Source organism: Thermobia domestica, chromosome 7 (genome assembly GCF_964235325.1).
Source record: "Thermobia domestica chromosome 7, izTheDome1.hap1.1, whole genome shotgun sequence".
Lineage (NCBI taxonomy): Eukaryota > Metazoa > Arthropoda > Insecta > Zygentoma > Lepismatidae > Thermobia > Thermobia domestica.
In genome coordinates, this window is record NC_137460.1 from 7134214 (window position 1) to 7157070 (window position 22857).

Here is a 22857-nt window from a genome sequence, read left to right on the forward strand (position 1 = left end):
AATCGGCGGTAATTTCGCGTTGTAGTACAACCAATGGCAAAATTTGTTTCACATAAGAGGATTGATTTCAACTGAACAAATGCCTGATATAAGACTGCTTTGATTTGAATATAACTATGAAATGATTGTCATTGGATTCAACTTGTCGAACTTCTGTAATTATAATTACATTGCAAGTATTTTTATGCCAATACACAGAAGTGCAAGTATAGGATGTTCAATTACAATGGTCATTTCAAAAGTTTTGCACATAGCGTATGCGAAACCGTTTGAGTGGTGTAATCAAGTTCAATTTTATGTCAGCTGCGAGTCAGAGTTTGGGCTTGACGGTTGTGTCTGTTTTTATTGGTTCGCGTAGCTGTGTTGTGAGAAATTCAGTGTTAAAATTGAAGGTGAACCCGACTCGGGTCGGATTACACATAGTGACAAGCTTTCCTATGTCAAAATCGAAAGACTACGTGGAAAGAATTCAACTGAAGTTTACAATGCTTTGCGAGAGGTTTGTGGAAATAGTGTAGTGGACCAAGAAGTGGAAGACCATCCATCAACTGCAACCGACTACACCTCTGAGATTATTGTGAACGATATTTTGAGAGAGGATCAATGAAAAACACGTGAGAAAATGAAATACGGCCAGAATGTCTGTTACTTCAGTTTACAGAATCATTACTGAATAGTTCAAGATGAGAAAAATCGCTTTCAGATGGGTTTCGCATAATCTGAATGAAGAGCAGAAAGCACGTCGCAAAAGAATCGCTGAAGAATTGCTTCAACGCTACCGAACAGGAAATCAGTTTCTACGGAAGATTGTTGCAATTGATGAACCAGAACTGAAGTTTCAAATCGTCACAATAAGAAAGTTCCAGTGAGGTGATCCGAGTGATGACAGTTCAATAATGAAGTACCCTATCCGGAATACAGAATTTACCAAAACGTTGAGAAGCTGTTATAGGCAAGAATGGAGATTGTATTGAAGGCCTGTAAAGGTATTTTGTACAATAAATTATTTACTTCCATAATATCTTTCAGTGTGCAGAACTTTTGAAATGATCCTTGTATTTAGTTACTACTAGGATATATATGTATATATCGCAAGCAAAAATGCCAATGGAACACACATGTTCCACCCCTCCTACCATAAAAAAAAAAAAAAAAAAAAAAGTTAATTTGTTGCATATTGTTACTCTTGACGAGGTTCATATTCAAAATAATTAAACAATAATATCATTTGTTCCGCAAAAATGGTGGTAAAAGGTTTAAATAATGGAACAAAGACATTATTTTTCACTGAAGTTAAGACATTTATCACTCCGTGGTACCATATTTGGTACCCTCATATCGAAGAAGGTTGTCGAACCAAGTGGTAACAACTTGTTTCACCTCTTAAGCTCTAGCTAGCAAGTGATGCTTTCAGCTGCAAAGACAAATGAAAATCAGAAGACGTCTACGTTATTCGGGGGATAAAGAAACGTTTCCCATTAAAGTCTGTAAGAAGTCGCTGTTATTGTGTTGCTGACATCTTATGGAGACTAGCACTGTCATGAAGTAAAACACCACCAAAGCTTAACATGCCATCTCACTTGTTTTGGATTGGGCGACACTATTGTCGTAAATTTTGCCATAGGTGTTATGTTGGTAATTTTTCCGCTCTTCACAAGCAGCGAGTGTTTCGACTTTCTTGAATATTATTGTACCCTACTACGAAGCACCTGCACTTCTGTATTTCCTAACACTGATGTCTCTGTCTTCCCAATGGTCCAACTACGCGGTGCGCACGCGCACTCTTGCCGTTTCAGTGCAACTACGGAATAAATTTAAAACGGAACGTACTTTCTGAACCTGTTTTATACCAACAACCGCCATTTCTGAAGAAAGAAGGTCTAAAGTACTTCGGTTGCTAAAGGAGACGGTTGATTAATGAAAGGGGAATGAAAGTATTAGTGCAATGAGAATGTCGAAGGAAATGACAGAACCAAAAAAATATAGACGAGATATTGACAACTAAAAGTTCACATGAATAAGAATCAAACCAGAGGTGAGCGCCCTATCATTGAGTCGTGGGAGCCAATGGCAATTCCGACTGCACTCCTTTTCGTACTACTATACACAAGATATCACTTTTCCCTTATGAAAATCAGACAACTAGACTTTTAAAACAGACCGTTTGAATATTACAGGGAATGGATAAAAATATGAAAATACCTGAAAAATTGCACATTACCTTTATGAATAGCGAGTAGAACCATCTTTGGCACGCAGAACGGCCTGCAGTCGACGGGGAATGGAGAAATACACGTTGCGTATGGCTGTCAAAGGGATGTTGTACGATTCTTATGCCAAAGCAGATGCAAGATGTTGTAGAGACGAGGTGGTGGTTAGGGGGCTCGCACTTTGGTCTCCAAAACTGACCACAAGGGCTCAATGATATTACAATCTGGCGATTGTGGAGGCCATGGCAGGTGTAATACTTTATCTTCATGTTCATCAAATCAGTCCTGGATGGTGTGAGCTGTATGAACAGAGGCTCTGTCATCTTGAAACACGGCATTACCATCTGAGAAAAAAAGTTTGCACTATGGAATGAAGCTGGCCACTCAAAATGGTTACGTAGTCCTTGGCAGAATAATGATGGGTCCGGCATTATACCAGGATATGGCTGCCCATATCATCAATGAATCATCGCCATGCTTCCCTCTTGGTAAAAGACACTCTGTATCGTACACTTGTGCTGGCGTTCTCCATACGTAAACTCGGCCAGCAGTTGGACACAATGTAAAGGAAGACTCATCCGACCAGATGACAGTTTTCCACTGCTCCAATGTCCAGTTTTTATGAGCATTGCACCACTATCTCCGTATAGCATAGCATGGTCAACAGTCACGAGTAGTTTGGGAATTACAGATTTGCCATAAATACCCTGCTTGTGGAGTTCTCTTCTGACTGTTTTGACGCTAACAGAATTTTTAAGCATTGTATTCAAGTTAGTTGTGACTTTTGGCGCTGTAGTGATCTTCTGCTTGGTCACAATTCTACCCAATGTGCGTCTGTCTCTGTCATGCAACACATAATTGCGTCCACGCTGCTGCTTCGCTGATGCTGTTTTTCCGGAACACACTTAGGCAGCCTTGATCTTCGAGACTGTTCTTGATAGACCATACATTTCCGCTAATTTCGTCACGGAAGCTCCCACCATACACGTACTCACAATTTGCCCTCTTTGATATTCTGTCAGCTCAGACATAGTTTACAACAACTTCCATTGAGCGATCGCTGAACTGTAACTGGCCCATCTGTTCAACTAGACAGGTTGTATACCTCACAGGATGTGCCGGTTACCACAGCGACGCTTACCATTCAGACGTAAATCGTGTTTGAACTAGCTACCTCTTTTATATCAGGTATTTCCATATTTTTATCCATCCCCTGTAGTTTATCAACGTTAAAACATGCTATTTACAAACTAAGTTCATTTATAGCTAGGCGAACTTTACAATAAAATACTTATTTAAAAAATCAACTCATTGACTCATACGTTTTCTGAAAATTAAAATGCATTCAGGTAAGTTTTTTTATTAGTGATTTTTCAGAAAAACTGACGAACCACACACATATTTTATGTTAATTTACTGGAAACATTAAGAATATTCATGCAATGTTTGCATGAATATAAATGACATTAGACTAGTACGAAATATGTTCCTGTATATGAGTAAGTCCTATGCAACATATATTACATTTGAATTCGTTGGGAGAAACGGAATGGAAAGTGAGCCGGGAAATTTCCGTAATTGTGCCTTCTGTCCATTTATAAACATTTTGAACTTTTTCGTAAGTCTGCGCCAATAGGTTGATACTAATGTACTTACTTGTTCAAATGTCACAGAAGGTGCAGGCGCTGATTCCGCATGCTTTTGCACTTGGTACGGCAATCGTAGAGCCATCTCTGTTAGTAGCTGAGGATAGGCTTCGAACACGTCACTCGCATGACCCTTCACATATTGTCTGAGGAAGAAGGGTGACATATCTGGAGGTGGAGTCATCAAATGAGGCTTCAAAAGTGCTCCTCCAATTACTGTGCCTTGTTCTTCGGTTGACGAAGTACTGTAATTATCAAAAATAAAATAAAAGTTAAATAAAATGCTACTGTAACATTAAGAACACTTTTAGGGTTAAGACAGGAACACAAATTGAAGCTAGAAATTTCCAACATCAGCACGATAATATATACTATATAATACTGACGCTTTTGTGAACAGAATACAAACAAATGGCGGCAGTGACAGAAGTTGCATATTCATGAAAAATAATATTTTTTTTTCTTTTTTTTTTTTTTTTTCAATTTAATATACTAGCTGCAAAATTTTCTGTAACTACATAAAACTAAAATTATATTTTACGCTAAGTTGTTTCCAAAAGAGGTGGGTTTGAAAGAAAGAAAATCAGCATTTACAACAGCCAATTTGAAAGCCACACTTAAAGGGTCAAAATAATTGTTCTTAAGCAAATACCATCGCCCGGATTGGTGAGAAAATATATTTCTTTATATGATGCATATAATGCTGAATTTACTCATTCTCCAAACGTTTAGAGCCAAGCCTATAACGCTGCAACAGATCCAATAATTTTCTTTGAGCAATGAAACTTCTCTATAAAATATTAACAACTTTCACAATAGATACCTGCACTTTATACCAAATGAGAGAAATCTGAACTAACAAACAATACTCTGAAAATTAATGAATATATATATATATATATTTCAATTTTACGCCCCATGATTATGCCGGTTATAGAGGAACCAGTAAGAGAAAGTCTGACAGTTCGAAATCACATTGCCATTACTCACGTGTCAAGGCTTTTTTCGGTGCATCTGTAGTGGCAATTTAATTAATGATGTAAGACAGAGTAACCGTGGTTAGTAACGCTAATACCAAAGTTGGGGCTGCATTGTTCCACCACATTTGGTAAAAAACGTCAGAGACCATCTCTTGTTGGCACTGCTATAGACTAAAGGAGATGGTGATGATGAGAAATGAGTGAAATGGAGGAATGAAGAAAGTGCGAGGAAACGGGAGAATCCCGAGAAAACCCACGAACACGGTGTTTGTTCACTACAAAGTTCACTTGGCGCGAGCTGGAATCGAACCAAAGACCCCTGCACCAGAGATGGAATGCTCTACTACTGAGCTACCGCGGCCCTTTTGAAAACTAATGAGTTTGTATTTAAAATTTATAATGAACAATTCTGTTTCATATTCGAAAAATGTAAAAACAGCGTCATCGAAGATTTTTAATGTACATATAGTTTTTATACAAGACCGAACCACTTAAGGTTACTGTGCCCACCCCCTTGTCCGAGCACTTCGCCTTTTCGCCACCAGATGCTCACTTTTTCATTTAGCAATCACTGCTGGCACCTCTACTGGGAAGAATTGAAAGATGGTACCGCTCAGTTTAAATGTGTCCATGATATCCACAATTGAAGTGGGCGGGGAGAGGAATCCAACAGTTTTTTTTTTTCCTTCGTGCACCTGCAGTCAGTCAGAGTCTAGTTTTACAAGCCGTATTGTTCAGCCGCAGGGCAAAATCTCAACCATTGACGAGTAACAGAAATCTTTTCTTTTTGCAGGTAGGAATAGAGTTTTTGTACGAAAAACGTGAATTAGCTTGCAGAGAACGTCATTCGCATCGCGTTGACAAATTTTCTTTCGTCCCTTTATCACATGAAGCTCTTTTCTTTTTTTTTCGATTATTACCAGAATATGAGATAAAAAACCTAAATGGTTCTTTGTATACAGAAAACAAACAATACCAATATTTTCTTACATCAGTATTATATGATTTTTTTTTTTTCTGAAGTGTATGATGCTTGAAAAATGGACAGAATGAATTTTGATTTTTCTATTTGTCCCTATCCTTCTGAGTAGAGAGAATGCTGTGGCGCAACTAAAGGGCCTGCAGGGCCCGCAACATTGAGAGGCCCAGAACAGAAAGAGGCCCATTTCAGTTTCGAAGTTAAACTTTATAATGTTAGGATGTTAAAAATTATGTGATGTTCCAACTATATCTCATTTTTACCTGTGAAGACGGTAACACCTGAGCGATTATTTAGTAAATTAAATGCCAACAAAACTTATACTGACCAGCGAAAACATTATGACCACTTGCTACTTTTTGAACGAAATCATTGTGCAGAGATAAGAACTACAAGGCATAACACAACCGCGCGCCAAGAATCTCACTCGATTAGTCAGTGTGGTGCTTGTGCCTTGAATGGGGAAGGACGACGATATATCAGGGTGAGTAAATGGCTGGGAGCTTCATTTCGGAAACAGCGCGACTTGTCGAGTTTTCGCGATCTGCCGTGCTTATGTATTTCAAAGGTGGGAAAAGGACAGTGAAACCAGCATCGAACCAAACAACAAAAAGTGGGGCGACTACACCTCATTAAAAATGTCGGGACTCACTAGATAGAACATAGAAAGTCAAAACTGTTCTCTGCAAATTTTACGTGACTCATGGATGTAGATAGAGGGGGTCCATTTAACATATTTGCGGGGAGGCCCATTCGTCCTTACTTACGCTATATATAAACTCCTGGCGCAACAGTCCCTTGTGATCTGAGTCTGCAGCGGGCTTATGTTAGTGGTCAGCACAACTACACCCAACGTAGCCGGCTGTCTAGATTGAAGTCCGCTATATTTAGTTTCCCAACTTTTCTCTCGATGTTTGGTCAACACAGCAATGTTTGAGTGCCACACCGGGAATTAAACCCTGGACGACGCACACCGTATCACTTTCGCTAATCTTTTGGTAAAATTCAGGTTAGGGTGGTACTGAATTATTTTTGGAATATGCCATTTCTCATAAGGTAAAATTCAAAAGTATTGTGACATAATTAAAAAGCTCATTATCAACCACGTATTCTTGCCTCTAATATCACTAAAAGTTTTCGAGATATGTGTCAAAAATGGTTGAAACACTTGAAGTTAGTTTAGTAACTTGAAGAAGATAGTGGCCTTATACATACATAATTGCTCCAATTTTTATTTTTATTCTTCTTTCTCGTAAAGAAATACAAAATCATAATTTCAACCATTTTGGTACATTTTTCACAATTTGAAGGGCGAACAGCCGGTTTCTTTCCTTACGTTTTGAACTTGGGATTTATATTCTTCTTGTCACTTATCGTGAATGTCATATAATGACATGGGTCCCAAAGCTAGAATATATTATGCGACAGAGGTAATGACAATTTCATCTCTAAGATCTTTTAAATTTGACATTTATTGAACGATAGCGATTTTATAATACGAATAAATTTTTCGCAATAAGGTGCACATAGTGGTCGTAAGAAATGACAAAAACTACCATTGACCTTTATAGTTTGACTGATGCTTTTTCGATCATGGTCTTCCCCTTAAATTTTGTAAAGGACAGTATCATTTTAATTATCTTGGCCTAATTTCCTAAAGCCTCTCTTTCGTACGCTAAAAGAAAGATTTCTATTTTTTTATGTATAAGAATTCAGTGAATGCAAATTTATTCAAAATTCGTTTACAATTAAAGTCGGCTAAACAGATATTCCTTCGATATTTCTGTATTTTGAAAACAAATTCACGATTTCAGTTCTTTGTCTTTACTTGTTTCCGTGTTTATATATATATATATATATTTATATATATATATATCAATACTGTATGATCAATTCCAAGAATTATTTTAGTTCCCCGGTAAATCCATTTATAACAAGCTCCAAATACTGCTACAATTTTAATGTGGTTTTGAGGAGAATCTGCATATCTCATCCTTTTGTTACTTTCTAAATATTCATCTACTATGTAAACAAACATCAGTGAAAGAAAGAGGCTGAGAGCTAACACGTGCTCCGTGAGGAACGTTGTCATTCCTTTTACTGATATATCTAGAGAGTCTAGTGTTGCCACGAGACAAGACGAGATTTCTGGCTGTGTCGTCTCGTCTAGAAAAGATGTGCCGTCTCGTCTCGTATCGAATGGTTCTGTCTCGTCTCGTGGCAACACCAGAAAGGCTGAGGCCCACAAAAAGAGCTGTTATACCAAGTGGTTAAAATTACAACTTTTAACCAAGTTTTGTTTGGTAGCACAACACACAATACGACTGCAATCTTCCAGCAACGACTGCTTAGATTCGACTGAACCAGTAATTACTTCGATAGGAACATTTGTCAATACCGTCAGTAACGTCGAAAGGCAAGATTTCCCCATTTATTCTGATATCCTTTTTTCAGAACCCCTGGCGCCACTTCAACAAATAAGGAGGCCTATGTAACTTTCCCATTTAAAAAATGGTTTAGCTTCGAATAACATCATAAAACAATAAAAAAGATAAATTTTGTTGTCAAATCAGCATCTTTTCAAAACTCAGTATCGAGAAAGGCTGATACGTTTCTGTCTTGGTTCGGAACGAGAAAGACCATGAAACAATAGTTATTTACTGATAAAATTGCCACTTCTACTTGTACTTCTATAACAGGATTTTTATACGTAGATATCTCCACCAGCCCCCGGAATAAAATCTTCTGAAACACTGATCTCAATGAACGCTTTACATTTGTATTTGAATCTGGAGCACTATCACAAAATAATTAAACTTGAATCGATTGAAAAATGGAAGTGAAAGCTGTTTGTAAGAATCATTTTTAAAAAAATTCTTTAGGTATTCTCTGTTCTTTGTAGGATTTGAAACATTGAATCATTTCGATCATTTGAAATAATAAAAGATGGTATACATTTCGAAGGTAAATAATTTATTCCGAGTTAATAAATTTTTAAGCAAATTCAGAAACTGTGTTTGTATTTTTCGAGACACGAGACGAGACATTTCACGAAACGTTTCGTATTGTATCGTGTCTCGCTTCAAAGAGTCCTGTCTCGTCTCGTTGCAACACTAAGAGAGTCTTACGCATTCTCTTTCCAAGAAAGTGAAACTTGAAAAGCACATTCAGTCAATTGTTATCATAGAATATACTATGGGCATAGCCACTGATGTGTAGAAGGTGACACAGGCGGAATTTGTTCTTATGGAGCCCTTGGCGAGTTGGAGCTGTGGGGCTCTATTGTTTGGATTGGAAACATTGGTTCAAAAATATTTTACATTTAGCATACATATATACACACATATATATATACATACATACACACACACACATACACGTACATGTGTGTTACATATACTTTAGTGTGGACCTGCGGACAAGGTATAGTTCGCCCGCCCAAAACACCGCCTCTGGGGGGTGGGTTCGAAGCGCACTCCTGAAACACAGAATTATGCTAATCGTAATTTTCTGAGATAGACTACCCCCCGAGGAATAAGTAAATAAATAAATAAATAAAAATAGTTTTGTAATGTTTATCTTCCGTATACGAGTAATTGAAAATTTTAGTGTCTCAACAATGAGAGCCGTATACAGGTGATTCGCGTTCCTGGCGGAACTTCCCTAGTTCCGGCCCAAAATTTCACACTATACCCTCTTTCGGCTCTCTCCCCCACGGTAGTTTTAAGAATTTTTATCTATTATCTACTCCCTTGGAGTAACTGTTGCTCTGTATTTTCACGGGCTTGCAACCGTCAGAATGAATATCCTGGCTGCTTTCCCAGCTACCCATTCAGCATGCAATAGATACATGCAATAACAATCAAATCCCATACAAACTACTCTACCCATCAAATATTTTAACATGGAAAGTTCTTTTACGCAACGTATTTCGTTTGTTTAAAATGGAATAGACCTAAATACATCTTTTTTTTTTAATGGTCTTCTGGAAATTCGATAGCGAGACCGCTCACATCAAAAAATGCTCTGACAATCTAGTAGAAATACAACATGCCATATATACACATTACTGTGATTACATTGCTATTTATTCAATGATTATTTTGCTTAGAGCTTTCTTACTCTCCAGGGTACTCTTCAAGGGTATATAATTACTCTTCACTTATGTCGCGAAAAAATACTCAGCTTTCAAATTTATTTCGAGAACTTCTCATTCCCTAATACATGTTTATTCTCTGAATTTGTACGTACAGCCAACAAACTTACATAGAATCTCAACAGAGTTCAAATGTGAGGTGTCTGCTGGGAAGCACAGGTCAGTTGTATGGGAGGGGCTTTTAGAGTGCAATTCTAGGAACACTATGGGCTTTTACAGTGTAATTCTAGGAACGCTGTAGGGGGCCATCCCGCTCCACCTGAGACAAAAAAAAATCTGGAGGCACACAACTAGTTCACACTGGTTATAAAACATGCGCAACAAAGTTCTGAATGAAATATGTTTATTTTTTATTTTTTTTTACTATTCCATTTTCCGAACAATAACATTTACCGATGACCTGTTAGCCCCTCCACCACAGCCACCATGGAAACAAATTCAATCGGAATTTGTCCAGCTCGTTTGATCACGAATAATTATCATTTGATCCCAACGCATACTGATGTATTACACACAATTTGGCTAGGGCTTGTTAGCCCTTGATAATCGACATGTATCATTCCATAGATATTTCAATCGTAAATAGGTAAGCAAAGTTTGCTTACCTTCTGGTAGCAAGTACGGAAAATAGTTTACTGTTTATTTAAAAATGGAGGCCTCCAACAATGAAACTAAGAACAATATGTGAAATCAACACGTACTATTTCCTACATATTTCAATCTTAAATGGGTGTGCAAAGTTTGGTTAGTCTGTGGTAGAAAGTATGGCAGATAAAGTTGATAGTTTATTTCACAATGTAGATATCCAAGGATTGTGTATTTAACAGTGGTGGTCTTCAACAATGAAACTAACAACAATATGAGAAATCGACACATATATTTCCCTAGATATTTCAATCTTAAATGAGTGTGTAAGGTTTGGTCAGTTTCTGGTAGAAAGTATGGCACATATAGTTGATTGTTCATTTAACAAAGCTGGCCTCTAACAATGAAATTAACAACAATAAATGAAATCGACACGTACCATTCCATAGATATCTCAATTGTAAATGAGTGAGCCAAATTTGGTTAGTTGTGGTAGAAAGAGTGTAAGATAAAGTTGATTGTTTAGGTAACAATTTAGAAATTCAACGATTGTTTATTTAACAATGGTGGCCTTCAACAATGGAAGAACAACAATATGTGAAATCGACACATACCATTCCATAGATATTTCAATCGTTCATGAGTGTGCAAAGTTTGCTTAGTTTGTGGTAGAAAGTATGGCAGATAAAGTTGATCGTTTATTTAACAATGGAGAAATCCAACGAATGTTTATTTAACAATGGTGATCTTTACAACGAAACTAACAACAATATGAGAAATCGACACATATGTTTCCCTAGATATTTCAATCTTAAATGTGTGTGCAAGGTTTGGCCAATTTCTGGTAGAAAGTATGGCACATATAGTTGATTGTTCATTTAACAAAGCTGGCCTCTAACAATGAAAGTAACAACAATAAGTGAAATCGACACGTACCATTCCATAGATATCTCAATTGTAAATGAGTGTGCCAAGTTTGGTTAGTTTGTGGTTGAGAGTATGGCAGATAAAGTTGATAGTATATTTAATAATGAAGAAATCCATAGATTGTTTTAAAATGGTGGCCTCGAACAGCGAAAGTAACAACATGTGAAATCGATCGGTACCATTCAGTAGATATCTCTGTCATAATCCGATGGGTGTGCCAAGTTTGATCAGTTTGTGTTAGAAAGTGTGTTAGATAAAGTTGACTGTTTAAACAATGTAGGCCTTCAGTAATGAAACTAACAAGAATATGTAGAATCGACACGTACCATTCTTTAGATATCTCAATTTTAAATGGATGTATAAAGTTTGGTCAGTTTGTGGTAGAAAGTACGGCAGAAAAAGTTGATTCTTTACTTAAAATGGTGTCCTCTAACAATGAAACTAACAACAATATGTGAAATCGACCCATACAATTCCATAGATATCTCAATCGTAAATGATTGTGCAAGTTTGGTTAGTTTGTGGTAGAAAGTGTGGCAGAAAAATTTGATTGTTTATTTAACAATGGTGGCATCTAACAATGAAAGAACAATATGTGAAATCGACACGTACCATTCCCTAAATATTTCAATCTTAAATGCGTGTGCAAAGTTTGGTAAGTTTCTGGTAGAACGTGTGGCAGACTAAGTTGATTGTTTTTTTTTTAAAAAAAAATGGTGGCCTCTAAAAATGAAAGTAACAACAATAAGTGAAATCGGCACGTACCGTTCCATCGACATCTCAATCGTAAATGATTGTGCAAGTTTGGTCAGTTTGTGGTAGAAAATATGGCAGATAAAGTTGATTGTTGTTTAATAATGAAGAAATCCAACGATTATGTATTTAACAATGGTGTCTTACAACAATGAAACTAACAACAATATGTGAAATCGACACATAGCATTCTGTAGATATTTCAACTTTAAATGGGTGTGCAAAGTTTGGTCAGTTTTTGGTAGAACGTATGGCCATTAATGTTGATTGTTTGTTTAACAATGGTGGCCTCTAACAATGAAACAAACAACAATATGTGAAATCGACCCATACCATTCCATAGATATCTTAATCTTAAATGATTCTGCAAATTTTGGTTAGTTTGTGGTAGAAAGTGTGGCAGAAAAACTTGATTGTTTATTTAACAATGGTGGCATCTAACAATGAAAGAACAACAATATGTGAAATCGACACGTACCATTCCCAAGATACTTCAATCTTAAATGCGTGTGCAAAGTTTGGTCAGTTTCTGGTAGAAAGTGTGGCAGATAAAGTTGATTGATTTTTTTAACAATGGTGGCCTTTAAGAATGAAACTAACAACAATAAGTGAAATCGGCACGTACCGTTCCATCGACATCTCAATCGTAAATGATTATGCAAGTTTGGTCAGTTTGTGGTAGAAAGTATGGCAGATAAAGTTGATTGTTTATTTAATAATGGAGAAATCCAACGATTGTTTAACAATGGTGGCCCCGAAGAATGAAGCTAACAACAATATGAGAAATTGATTGGTACCATTCAGTATATATCTCTGTGGTAATCCGATGGGTGCGCCAAGTTTGGTCAGTTTGTGTTAGAAAGTATGGCAGATGAAGATGATCGTTTATTTAACAATGTAGAAATCCAACGCTTGTGCATTTAACAATGATGGTCTTGAACAATGAAACTAACAACAATATGAGAAATCGACACATATCTTTCCCTAGATATTTCAATCTTAAATGAGTGTGCAAGGTTTTGTCAGTTTCTGGTAGAAAGTATGGCAGATAAAGTTGATTCTTTATTTAACAATGATGTCCTCTAACAATGAAACTAACAACAATAAGTGAAATCGACACGTACCGTTCCATAGATGTCTCAATTGTAAATGAGTATGCCAAGTTTTGGTTAGTTTGTAGTATAAAGTGTGGCAGATAAAGTTAATTGTTTATTTAACAATGGTGGTCTTCAACAATGAAACTAACAACAATAAGTGAAATCGACACGTACCGTCCCATAGATGTCTCAATTGTAAATGAGTATGCCAAGTTTGGTTAGTTTGTAGTATAAAGTGTGGCAGATAAAGTTAATTGTTTATTTAACAATGGTGGTCTTCAACAATGAAACTAACAACAATAAGTGAAATCGACATGTACCGTTCCATAGATGTCTCAATTGTAAATGAGTATGCCAAGTTTGGTTAGTTTGTAGTATAAAGTGTGGCAGATAAAGTTAATTGTTTATTTAACAATGGTGGTCTTCAACAATGAAACTAACAACAATAAGTGAAATCGACACGTACCATTCCCTAGATATTTCAATCTTAAATGGGTGTGTAAAGTTTGGTCACTTTCTGGTAGAAAGTACGGCAGATAAAGCTGATTGTTTACTTAACAATGGTGGCGTCTAACAATGAAACTAATAACAATAAGTGAAATCGACACGTACCATTCCCTAGATTTTGTAACGTCCATTAACCAGATTATATCCGTTTTTGCTTAATTTCTGAATTGTTCATTTTATTTTTGATTGTTTTAATTTTATTAGTTGCATATGTTAACATTGGTGACGGTGGCGCCATCTACCGTTTTAGAAACAAACTATTTGGACGTAATGAATAACCTTAAGATAATGGAAATAATTGAATAATTCCATTTAAAAACATACGATCATTATACAAATACTTCTCACCTCTTCCAGTACTGCAGCAAAGATTTAAGAAGAGTCAAGCAATATTCAATAACACCAGCCTGTAACAACGCTCCTGCAGTGGTCTGCGACACGAAGCTCGAATTATCGCTACTGGTCTTTGTATTAGATTTTGACCGAGACATAAGAACACCTGAAACAAAGAAAGAATTTAATAACGTAGTTATTATTTCAATTCTCATTATATATATAAAAAGTTACATCTGGAGAGTATTTTATTTACTGCTACAGTTTTGTTAAAGCCGGTCAATAAACTACACAACAAAACGAAACACAATTTCATGTCCCATAATTATAAAAGAATTCGTGGGATAAGAATTTGCGAAAAAACCGATGGAACGATTGTCAAGGGATTAAACCAGGGACCCCTAGCACCAGAGATGAGTATTCTACCACTAAGTCACCCTACCCTCCTACTACACAATAGAAAGATATAAAGCTTCCAAAGTTTTTCAAAGATGCTTACGCGCATTAGAAGTCACTACAATTTATCATCAACTAGCGTCAATTACCTGCTTCCCTGGGTTAAAATAAGAAAACTATCTATATAAATAAAAATGAATATCTCCCCCAAGTTGCGGGGCTGAATTTGGATTAAAATGGCATCAGAAGTATCACTGTTAGAAAACTACAGATTCGACATTAAATATCGGTCATTTCCGATTTATGTATATATCTTCCTACTCCCCCTGCTCGAAGTTGTACCGTCCAAGTGTAATGATAAACACGATTCCAAGCCCGAAGCTCATCTATGTTGAAAATTTGATCGAGATCGATCGGGTGGTTCACGACTTATTAGGTTACAAGCATAGTTACTTTCATTTATATAGATTTCCATCTTACGCACTCAAGAAAATCAATTCTTTCTAGCGCTGCAATTTTGGCATTTATGATCATTAACAATTAGAACTTGGAATTAACTATATTATATATATATATATATATATATAGGGGTAGAACCTACGAACACTCAGTATCCAAAGCGATTGCGCTAGTCGTGGGACTATGAGAAAAATCACGAGCTTACTTGGACTATGTTCTGGAGAAACAAATTCCTGGATTCAATTTCCAGTGGACGAACCCTAAAAATTTTTAAAATTTAGTGGTTCGGATTCCACCTTAAACTATAGGCCCAGCCTCATATGGTCTCGGTCCTCAAACGAGAAACTAAACTTCAATAAATAAATAAATAAACAGAAAGCCATCAATATGTCGTATCTATAGTTTATTAAGTCCAGCTTGTTTGTAGCTAAGTGACTACCAATAGTAGTCCAATATTCGATTCTTGGTAAGGATATTGAGCTTTAAATTAAGGCCTTACTTTCAGCAGCAGATTTCTCTTTATACAGCACTGATCCTAAAACATGATACTGAAATCCAATTAATTAATCTTTTTTTCTTTTTTAAAATTAACATCCCACGATCACGCATTAAGGCTACAGAAGACTACGACAATGAGACGAATAATAATGGAATGAAAAAAGTAAAAGGAAACAGAAAAGCCCTGAGAAAACCCACGCATGCATGATGTTTTTCCACCATAAAGCCCACTCGGTGGGAGCTCCAATCGAACTTGGGACACAATGGACCAAAGTTGAGCACTCTACCACTGATCCGCCTCGGCTTCTAATTAATCCATTCACTCCAGTGACTACTGTCTTTGTTCAACTCCCTCAGATCTTGATTTACACACATCGATTTAATTATTTGTGGTATACTCAGTGACTAGTACATTTTGTGAATCGAATTTGTAAAATATTTTCCACTCTTTAGTTGGCATTCTCCACGCTCCAACAAACTAAATTCACCAAATATGACCTTATCATCAAGATTACTTACTTAGCAACCTCATTATCACCAAATGAACCTCTCTCTGCTTGGTCCTTTCACAAATGTTCGTTGTATCTGGTTGCTTCATTTGTAGCTCGCTCACAAGCGCAGCCAACAAGTTTTCTAAACAAGTACGATCTTTTTCATCTTCGCCATCCAGATCAGAAGTCAACATCAGGACAACCTGTAAGACAATTATTCCATTCAGTTCGTAACGTTAAGAGCTCAGCTACGCCTAAAAATGTACAATTATCATTGATGAAGGAATTGACATCATGTGGATTTGCGACGAGGCAAACCAACCACTATCATACAGGTGTATCAAAAAGGACTTAACTTTAAAAGTTCATATTGATTCATTCATTTATATTACAGACATCGTTTTGGTGTCATTTTGTAGTAAAATACATCAAGTTTGGACTCACGTAGTACATTAGTTCAGAAACAAGCCACCGCAAGCGCTAGCGGCAGTTGCACAAAGATGGTGTTTTAGTTTGAAGAATATATGTCTGTGACGACTGTGCAACAGTAATTTTCGTACAAAGTATGGTAAAGATCCTCGCAGTAGGCCTACTATTTATCAGTGGCATAAGTGTTGTATTAAAACTGGATGTTCGGTAAGGCACAACAGATCTTCAAGTCGTCCCCATACGTCTGAAGACGTTGTAAAGCAAGTGAGACAATGTTTTGTGAAGAGTCCTACAAAATCAAGCCAGCGTAACTCTCGACAGCTGGACGTCCCCGTCCCATAACAATTTGGCGTGTGTTGAGGAAACGGTTGCAACTCAAACCATACAAATTACAAATGATGCAAGATGCAAGATACACCTAATTTGCTGCAGCGGGTTTTTGAAGAAATCGACTTCAGATGGAATATGCACCGCATCACTAATGGAAACCACATTGAACCCCTTTAGGTATAAGGTAAAAAGCTTGATGTATTTTGCTACAAAATGACACCAAAACAATGTCTGTAAGCAAAGTAAATAAATCAATATGAGTTCTCAAAATTCTAAAATCTTCTTTGATATACCTTGTAGTTCCTTGTATAACTACTCTCCTATCATCTTCTCGACCTAACCAAAGGTCATTCCCAGGTTTTCCTCCTAACACTATGGACCTAAGCACAATCCTATTCTAATGATGTGTCCTGCTCATCTTAGATCTTTAATTTACTTGACCGCATTTCATTGTGTGATAAAAAAATCAATCTTTAATTGTTTACTCTTTAAAAATTAAACACAATAACTTAAAATGATGAGAAAGCTATTCTCGTTGTCTTTAACCGTTTAATCCAGGGTGTCTACTGGAATACCAGAAAGTAAATTCATGACTTTTTCATGACTTTTCATGACCTTTTTGTTCAAATTTTCATGACCATGACGATAAAAATTTACCATTAGTAATAATAAACCCCTACCATCAGTGGTGCATCGGAACTATGCGGGTTGCTAGTCTTAAATATCACTTATTGTGAATCTTAAAGAAAGAATCTAAAATTCTGCCACCTTGTGCTACAGAATAGCACTTACCTAAATACGGGTCTGCTCTTACCAGTGAATACTCTATACTGTATTTGAAGTTTTAATTCTGAGTATAATTATACATTTAGCAGAATTTTGTCTGAAATTAAGCACTCAGAGAACTGCCCAAAGACAAAACAAATTATAAAAGAAATTCGTTTTAAAAAAATAGATCATCAAATTTAAAATCTGCAAACTCAAACGAATAATATTATTTGCATAAGGCCCAAAAATACACAATTTACATTTCTTAGAAGTAAAGAAACAGCAGATCAGAAAGTTGGACAGTAAAAAGTTGTTACTATATTACAGAGACTAGAAGATGAAATGGGGAGCAGCTAGGAAGACAGTAAAGTACCAGTTAGCCAGCACTAACTGGTGGGGGAAATTCTCACACTTACTGACCTGATACAACTGTTTCAATACATGCAGTATGAGGTATACAAGTATGAAGTATAAAAATATACTCTGAGATTTCAAATTTTCATGACCAGTTGGGTAAATAAAGGACTTTTTCATGCCTTTCATGACCACTAAGCAAAATATATGACTTTTTCATGACTTTCATGACCAGTAGACACCCTGTAATCGAACTTGAGAAAAAAATATTTTAAAAGAAATATGTTGATAAAAATTATCATCATTATTTTTATAAAATGTAACAGACGTCATTTTACGCAAATGTAACTGCATAAATGAAATTAAAATTGTTAACTTTGATTTGCGTGGAGTTTATTTTTTTACCGAATTTACACCGTGTAAAATAAACTATCTACAAATCAAAGGTAACAAGATAAAAGGTAACAATAATTTTAATTTTTTCATTATTATTATTTACAGAAGATAAGAAGCCACGATAGAATATGTACTAACAGAAAACTAGTTGGTGTCGGTAAGAACACCGAAAAGCGGGAGGCAATACTTACATTAAGGGGATTGATTATTTAAAAAAAGAAAATAAAATAAAAATAAAAATAAAAAATAAAAGCAACTATTGTGAGTTGTGGATGTTGAGAAAGCGTTTGATAATGTCAATTGGAGCAACATGTTCAAGATTCAGAAGGAATCAGAAATAAACTATAAGGAACGAAGAATAATATATAATCTATACGAAGAACAAAAGGCAACAAGTCTTTGGCGTGGGAGACCCGGGTTCGATTCCTGGCGGGAGCTCATGTAGTTCGGATTTCACGTTAATCAGTACGTCCCCGTCTCATATAGCCTCGATGCTGAACAGGACGTTAAACTGAACTCAAGGGGCAACAACTGGAGTAGAACAGAAAGAAGCAACAATTTAGAAGAGGGTGAGGTAAGGATGCTCACAGTCGCCAATTTTGTTTATTCTCTACATTGAAGCAATGAACGAAATTAAGAAAACTCATAGTCCAGGAATAACTAAGTAACTGTTCATGGACAGAAAATACACACGCTTACTATACATTTCATAAAGATAGGCCCCTGACTTCGTGGTGCTGCCGTGACGTTCAGTCTAAACTTATATTGCATTGTCGTACCTCGTTGGAATTGCTGGAATGTTGTCTTTTCAATACTTAAGACATAAAAATTTTCTTTGTACTATGTAGTGAGAAAAAAATAAAAATTAATGAAAAAGTGCGTATTTTTTCGTACTCTTTTGGTAGAGCGATGTTTATAGGACTATATCTCAGAAAACAGATTACGTGAAATAATTTCCTGTGTACAATATGTAGATGCATCCATTAACTGTAAGTTGTGAAAAGTTCAATTTTCATTACTTGATACTTTTTGTGTAATTAAAACAAATGTACGACGCTCTGATCTCCTTTACCATGGTAGGTAGAGAAACGTACAAAACACTGTTCGAAAATTTGGAAGTCTAGTGTCCCAAATATTTGAAACTATTAACAAAAAAAGGTTTAGTTGGTACAGTATTTATTTTTTTTTTTTTTAATTTTATTTTTACTTCAACATATTCTCTGCGTTAAGCGGTGAGCCATGTTGCAGCCCGATCTTTAAATTCCCCGCGCTTATATGAAGAAACAGCATACAGTAAGTGGAAGTGCGGCACCGCTGTCGTACAGTGTTGTCGCGTTCAGGAAGTCTGTAGCGCGAAGCCTACTTCATAAGAATGTAATAGAAAAAAAGTATTTATTATAACCTTTCACAACATCATAAAAATAGTAATAATGCATTACACATCTCAATGTAATCGAAATAAAACGTTGAAGTAAAACATCCAAAAACTCATCTCTTAATCTATTTACTTCATTCACTTTCGTAATGGGTTTGTTGACTCATCGCTGCTCCTGCTATCTTCCTGAACACTTATTAACAATGGCTCCATTTCTACCTCAAGATATATCAGTATACATACTTTCCTGCTTACGAACATATTAAAGGATAAAAAGAAATGTAGCCTTGGCAATCCCACCCAAGTTCTGCGATGAATTCCCCTGCCGAATGTATAGTAACACAGAATGGGTCCTTTGCTTTCTTTCAACGAAAGAAAACAATGCAATGAGTAGCTGACGAGGGCTGTATTTGCGTTTAATCACGTCGCACTGATTGCGTCTTCAACACTTCCTTTTGGATCGTAGGCGTCAAAAACTTAATGGATATTCCTTTACGAGCGGTGGTATTACAAAAAGAACAGGAAAATTTTTTAGCAATAATGAAATTGCAGAACTGATGAATAACTCCAACTCAGACGGTTATGAGTTAGTAATGAATAGTGACATTGATTATTCTGTGCTCAGTGGCGTATTCGGAAGTGAACAAGATAGTAACTCTGTTTCAAGTGAACCTGAGGCTGCGCCGGGAAAGAGAGAAAAAAACGTGTCGTTCCTATTCAAAGACAGATTTTGATGTGGCTTGGAGCCATAAAATTCAAGTAAACGCAAAACCCCTGTTTAGTGGTGTCCCGGGAATTGATCAAAATGATGGGTTATCTACAGAGTATTCCACATATAAAGTGTTTCAGATGTTTTTACCGATGAAGTTTTATAGAAAAAAAAGTTGATTTTGAGTTGAACGTCCTGTTCAGCAATGAGGCTATATGAGACGTGGACCTACTGATAAACGTGGAATCCAGACTACAAGTACGTAGCATCCGCAAAGTGAAAGGACGTTTTTAATAAATATTAGCGTTTATTGCAGGGATGCAAATAACCACTCGTCCGGGGCGTGTGCTTCATCGGTGCGGGCGAGTATTTAATATCATACGGAAGTAAATTAGTTTTATTATGTGATGTGGGCTAGTAACTTTTTTCTTGGGCGAGTAAACTTTTGTTGCTTATTTGCATCCCTGGTTTATTGCCTGATATATAAAGTTGGACTTGGCGTGGGAAAGTGCTTCGAAATGTACAACACTAAAGAGAAGTACTGGGACTCCTAGATCTGAAAACAGATTTTCTGTGAAGTGGAAACTAAATATTATAGGCTATATTAACTAAGGTTGTATCGCATAATAAAGTTTGTGCTTGTATTTGATTCTGTGCAAGTGTATTTTGTACTGCCTGCAGTAAGTTAAAAACTGACAAAAAGCAACAAAGTTTCGAGGACCATCATATGCAAATCGAAACAAAATAAGAGTTCGCTTTTCTAATTTTGAACATTTGGCACATTTACTGTATATCCTGTTAATTTCTAAGAAATTGTTTTAAAATCTGTGGAGACAAAATTTTAGAAATATCTCTTAAAAGTGCAGGACAGTGTGCGTGACAAGTTTAAATACCCGTTCGTCTGAGAGTGTATACGCAAAAGGAAAAGTGGCAACGTAGCACTCCGTATAAACTGCGATAGCGAAGGGCGCAAAGCTGAGAAAATCATAATATCATATTTGTGATTGTTTATTTTTTAAAACAAGTCAAAACAGTTTGGTTGAAAAAGATACTTTAAGATCTTTCTAAAGTTTTTTTCAGATTGTTAATACACCGCAGCAATTCAGAGATAATGGTGTCTCACTTTTTACTGAATAACAAGAAAATTACTACGTGTTGAGTAATGAAATTTTCAGAACTTGCAGGTAATATATGCATCTACATATCGTGCACAGGAAATTATTTCATGTTATCTCCTTTCCAAGATATAGTCCTATAAACATTGATTTACCAAAAAAGTACGAAAAAATACGCACTTTTTCATTTATTTCTATTTTTTTCTCACTACACAGTACAAAGAAAATTTGTATGTCTTAAGTACTGAAAAGACAACATTCCAACAATTCCAACGAGGTACGACAATGTAATATAAGTTTTGACTGGACGTCACGACAGCACCGCCAAGTCAGGGGCCTATCTTTATGAAATGGATAGTAGATCTGCGAACGATATTACGCTGATGGCAATCAGCAAGAAAAAAAAAAAAAAAAAAAAAAATGAAGGCAGGTCTAAACGGAATGCAGCGAGTGCTTAGCAGCAAATTCAACATGAAGATCAACTAGAGAAAAACGAAAGTCATGAGATAAGCAAGAAAAGAAATAACAAGAAAAAATAAGGATCAAGCTAACAGATAATCTGGTGGAAGGCCTGTAGGACTTCTGTTACTTATGAATTAAAATAACAGGCGATAATATGTGCGAAAGAGATGTAAATCACCGAACAGTTCAGGCGAAGAAGATACTAGAAGAAAAACAGCTTAAACTAGAAATATCGACATAAAAGAAAGAAAGAAAAAGAAAAAAGGCTAATAGCAGCATATGTATGGAGTGTGGCATTGTATGGATATGAAGCATAGACTCAAGAAAAACCAGTAACATCGACATAGAACTTAAGAAAAGGCTGGTAAAAGCAAAAATATGGAGTTTTGACGTTGTATTCATGTAAAGCATAAACTCTAGAAGACCACAAAACCTTCTAACCGGAAACATCGACATAGAACTGAAAAAAAAAGGTTGATGGAACTATGTGTATGGAGTGTGACGTTGTATTGATGTGAGGCATGCATTCTAGAAGAGGAGGAGAAACGGAGAATAGAGGCCTTCGAAAAGTGGTTTGTAGAAGAATGTTGAAAATTATATGGATTGATAAGGTATCAAATGATGAAAGAGTATTGGAAATGACAGAAGGAAAGACAAAACAATGATAGAAGAATATTTCAAAAAAGAAGAGCAGAGACTGGAGACATGGAGGAATTACCGTATTAGCTTTGATGGGGATGGAAGAAGGAAAAATGCCTTAAGGAAGACTGTGATTAACATGTACGTACCAAATAATACACGACGTAAAAAGAAAAAGTACCCAGAATGAAAAGTTTGGCTCAAAATAGGGAAGAGTGGAAAGCTGTATCAAATAATAATACTGGATGCAGGGAAGAAAGTCT

General features: G+C 36.2%; 1 protein-coding gene across 4 annotated transcripts in view; it reads right to left on the bottom strand.

Moving 5' to 3' along the window:
* Positions 1–22857, bottom strand: part of poe (E3 ubiquitin-protein ligase-like protein poe) — a 246440-nt gene that overhangs the window by 84137 nt on the left and 139446 nt on the right. For all 4 annotated transcript variants that reach the window (XM_081764062.1, XM_081764063.1, XM_081764064.1 and 1 more), the window contains 3 exons: positions 16046–16220; positions 14189–14339; positions 3867–4101 (listed from right to left, as the gene is read on the bottom strand). In XM_081764062.1, coding sequence (XP_081620188.1) covers positions 3867–4101; positions 14189–14339; positions 16046–16220 — 561 coding nt within the window. The remainder of the gene's footprint in view (positions 1–3866; positions 4102–14188; positions 14340–16045; positions 16221–22857) is intronic.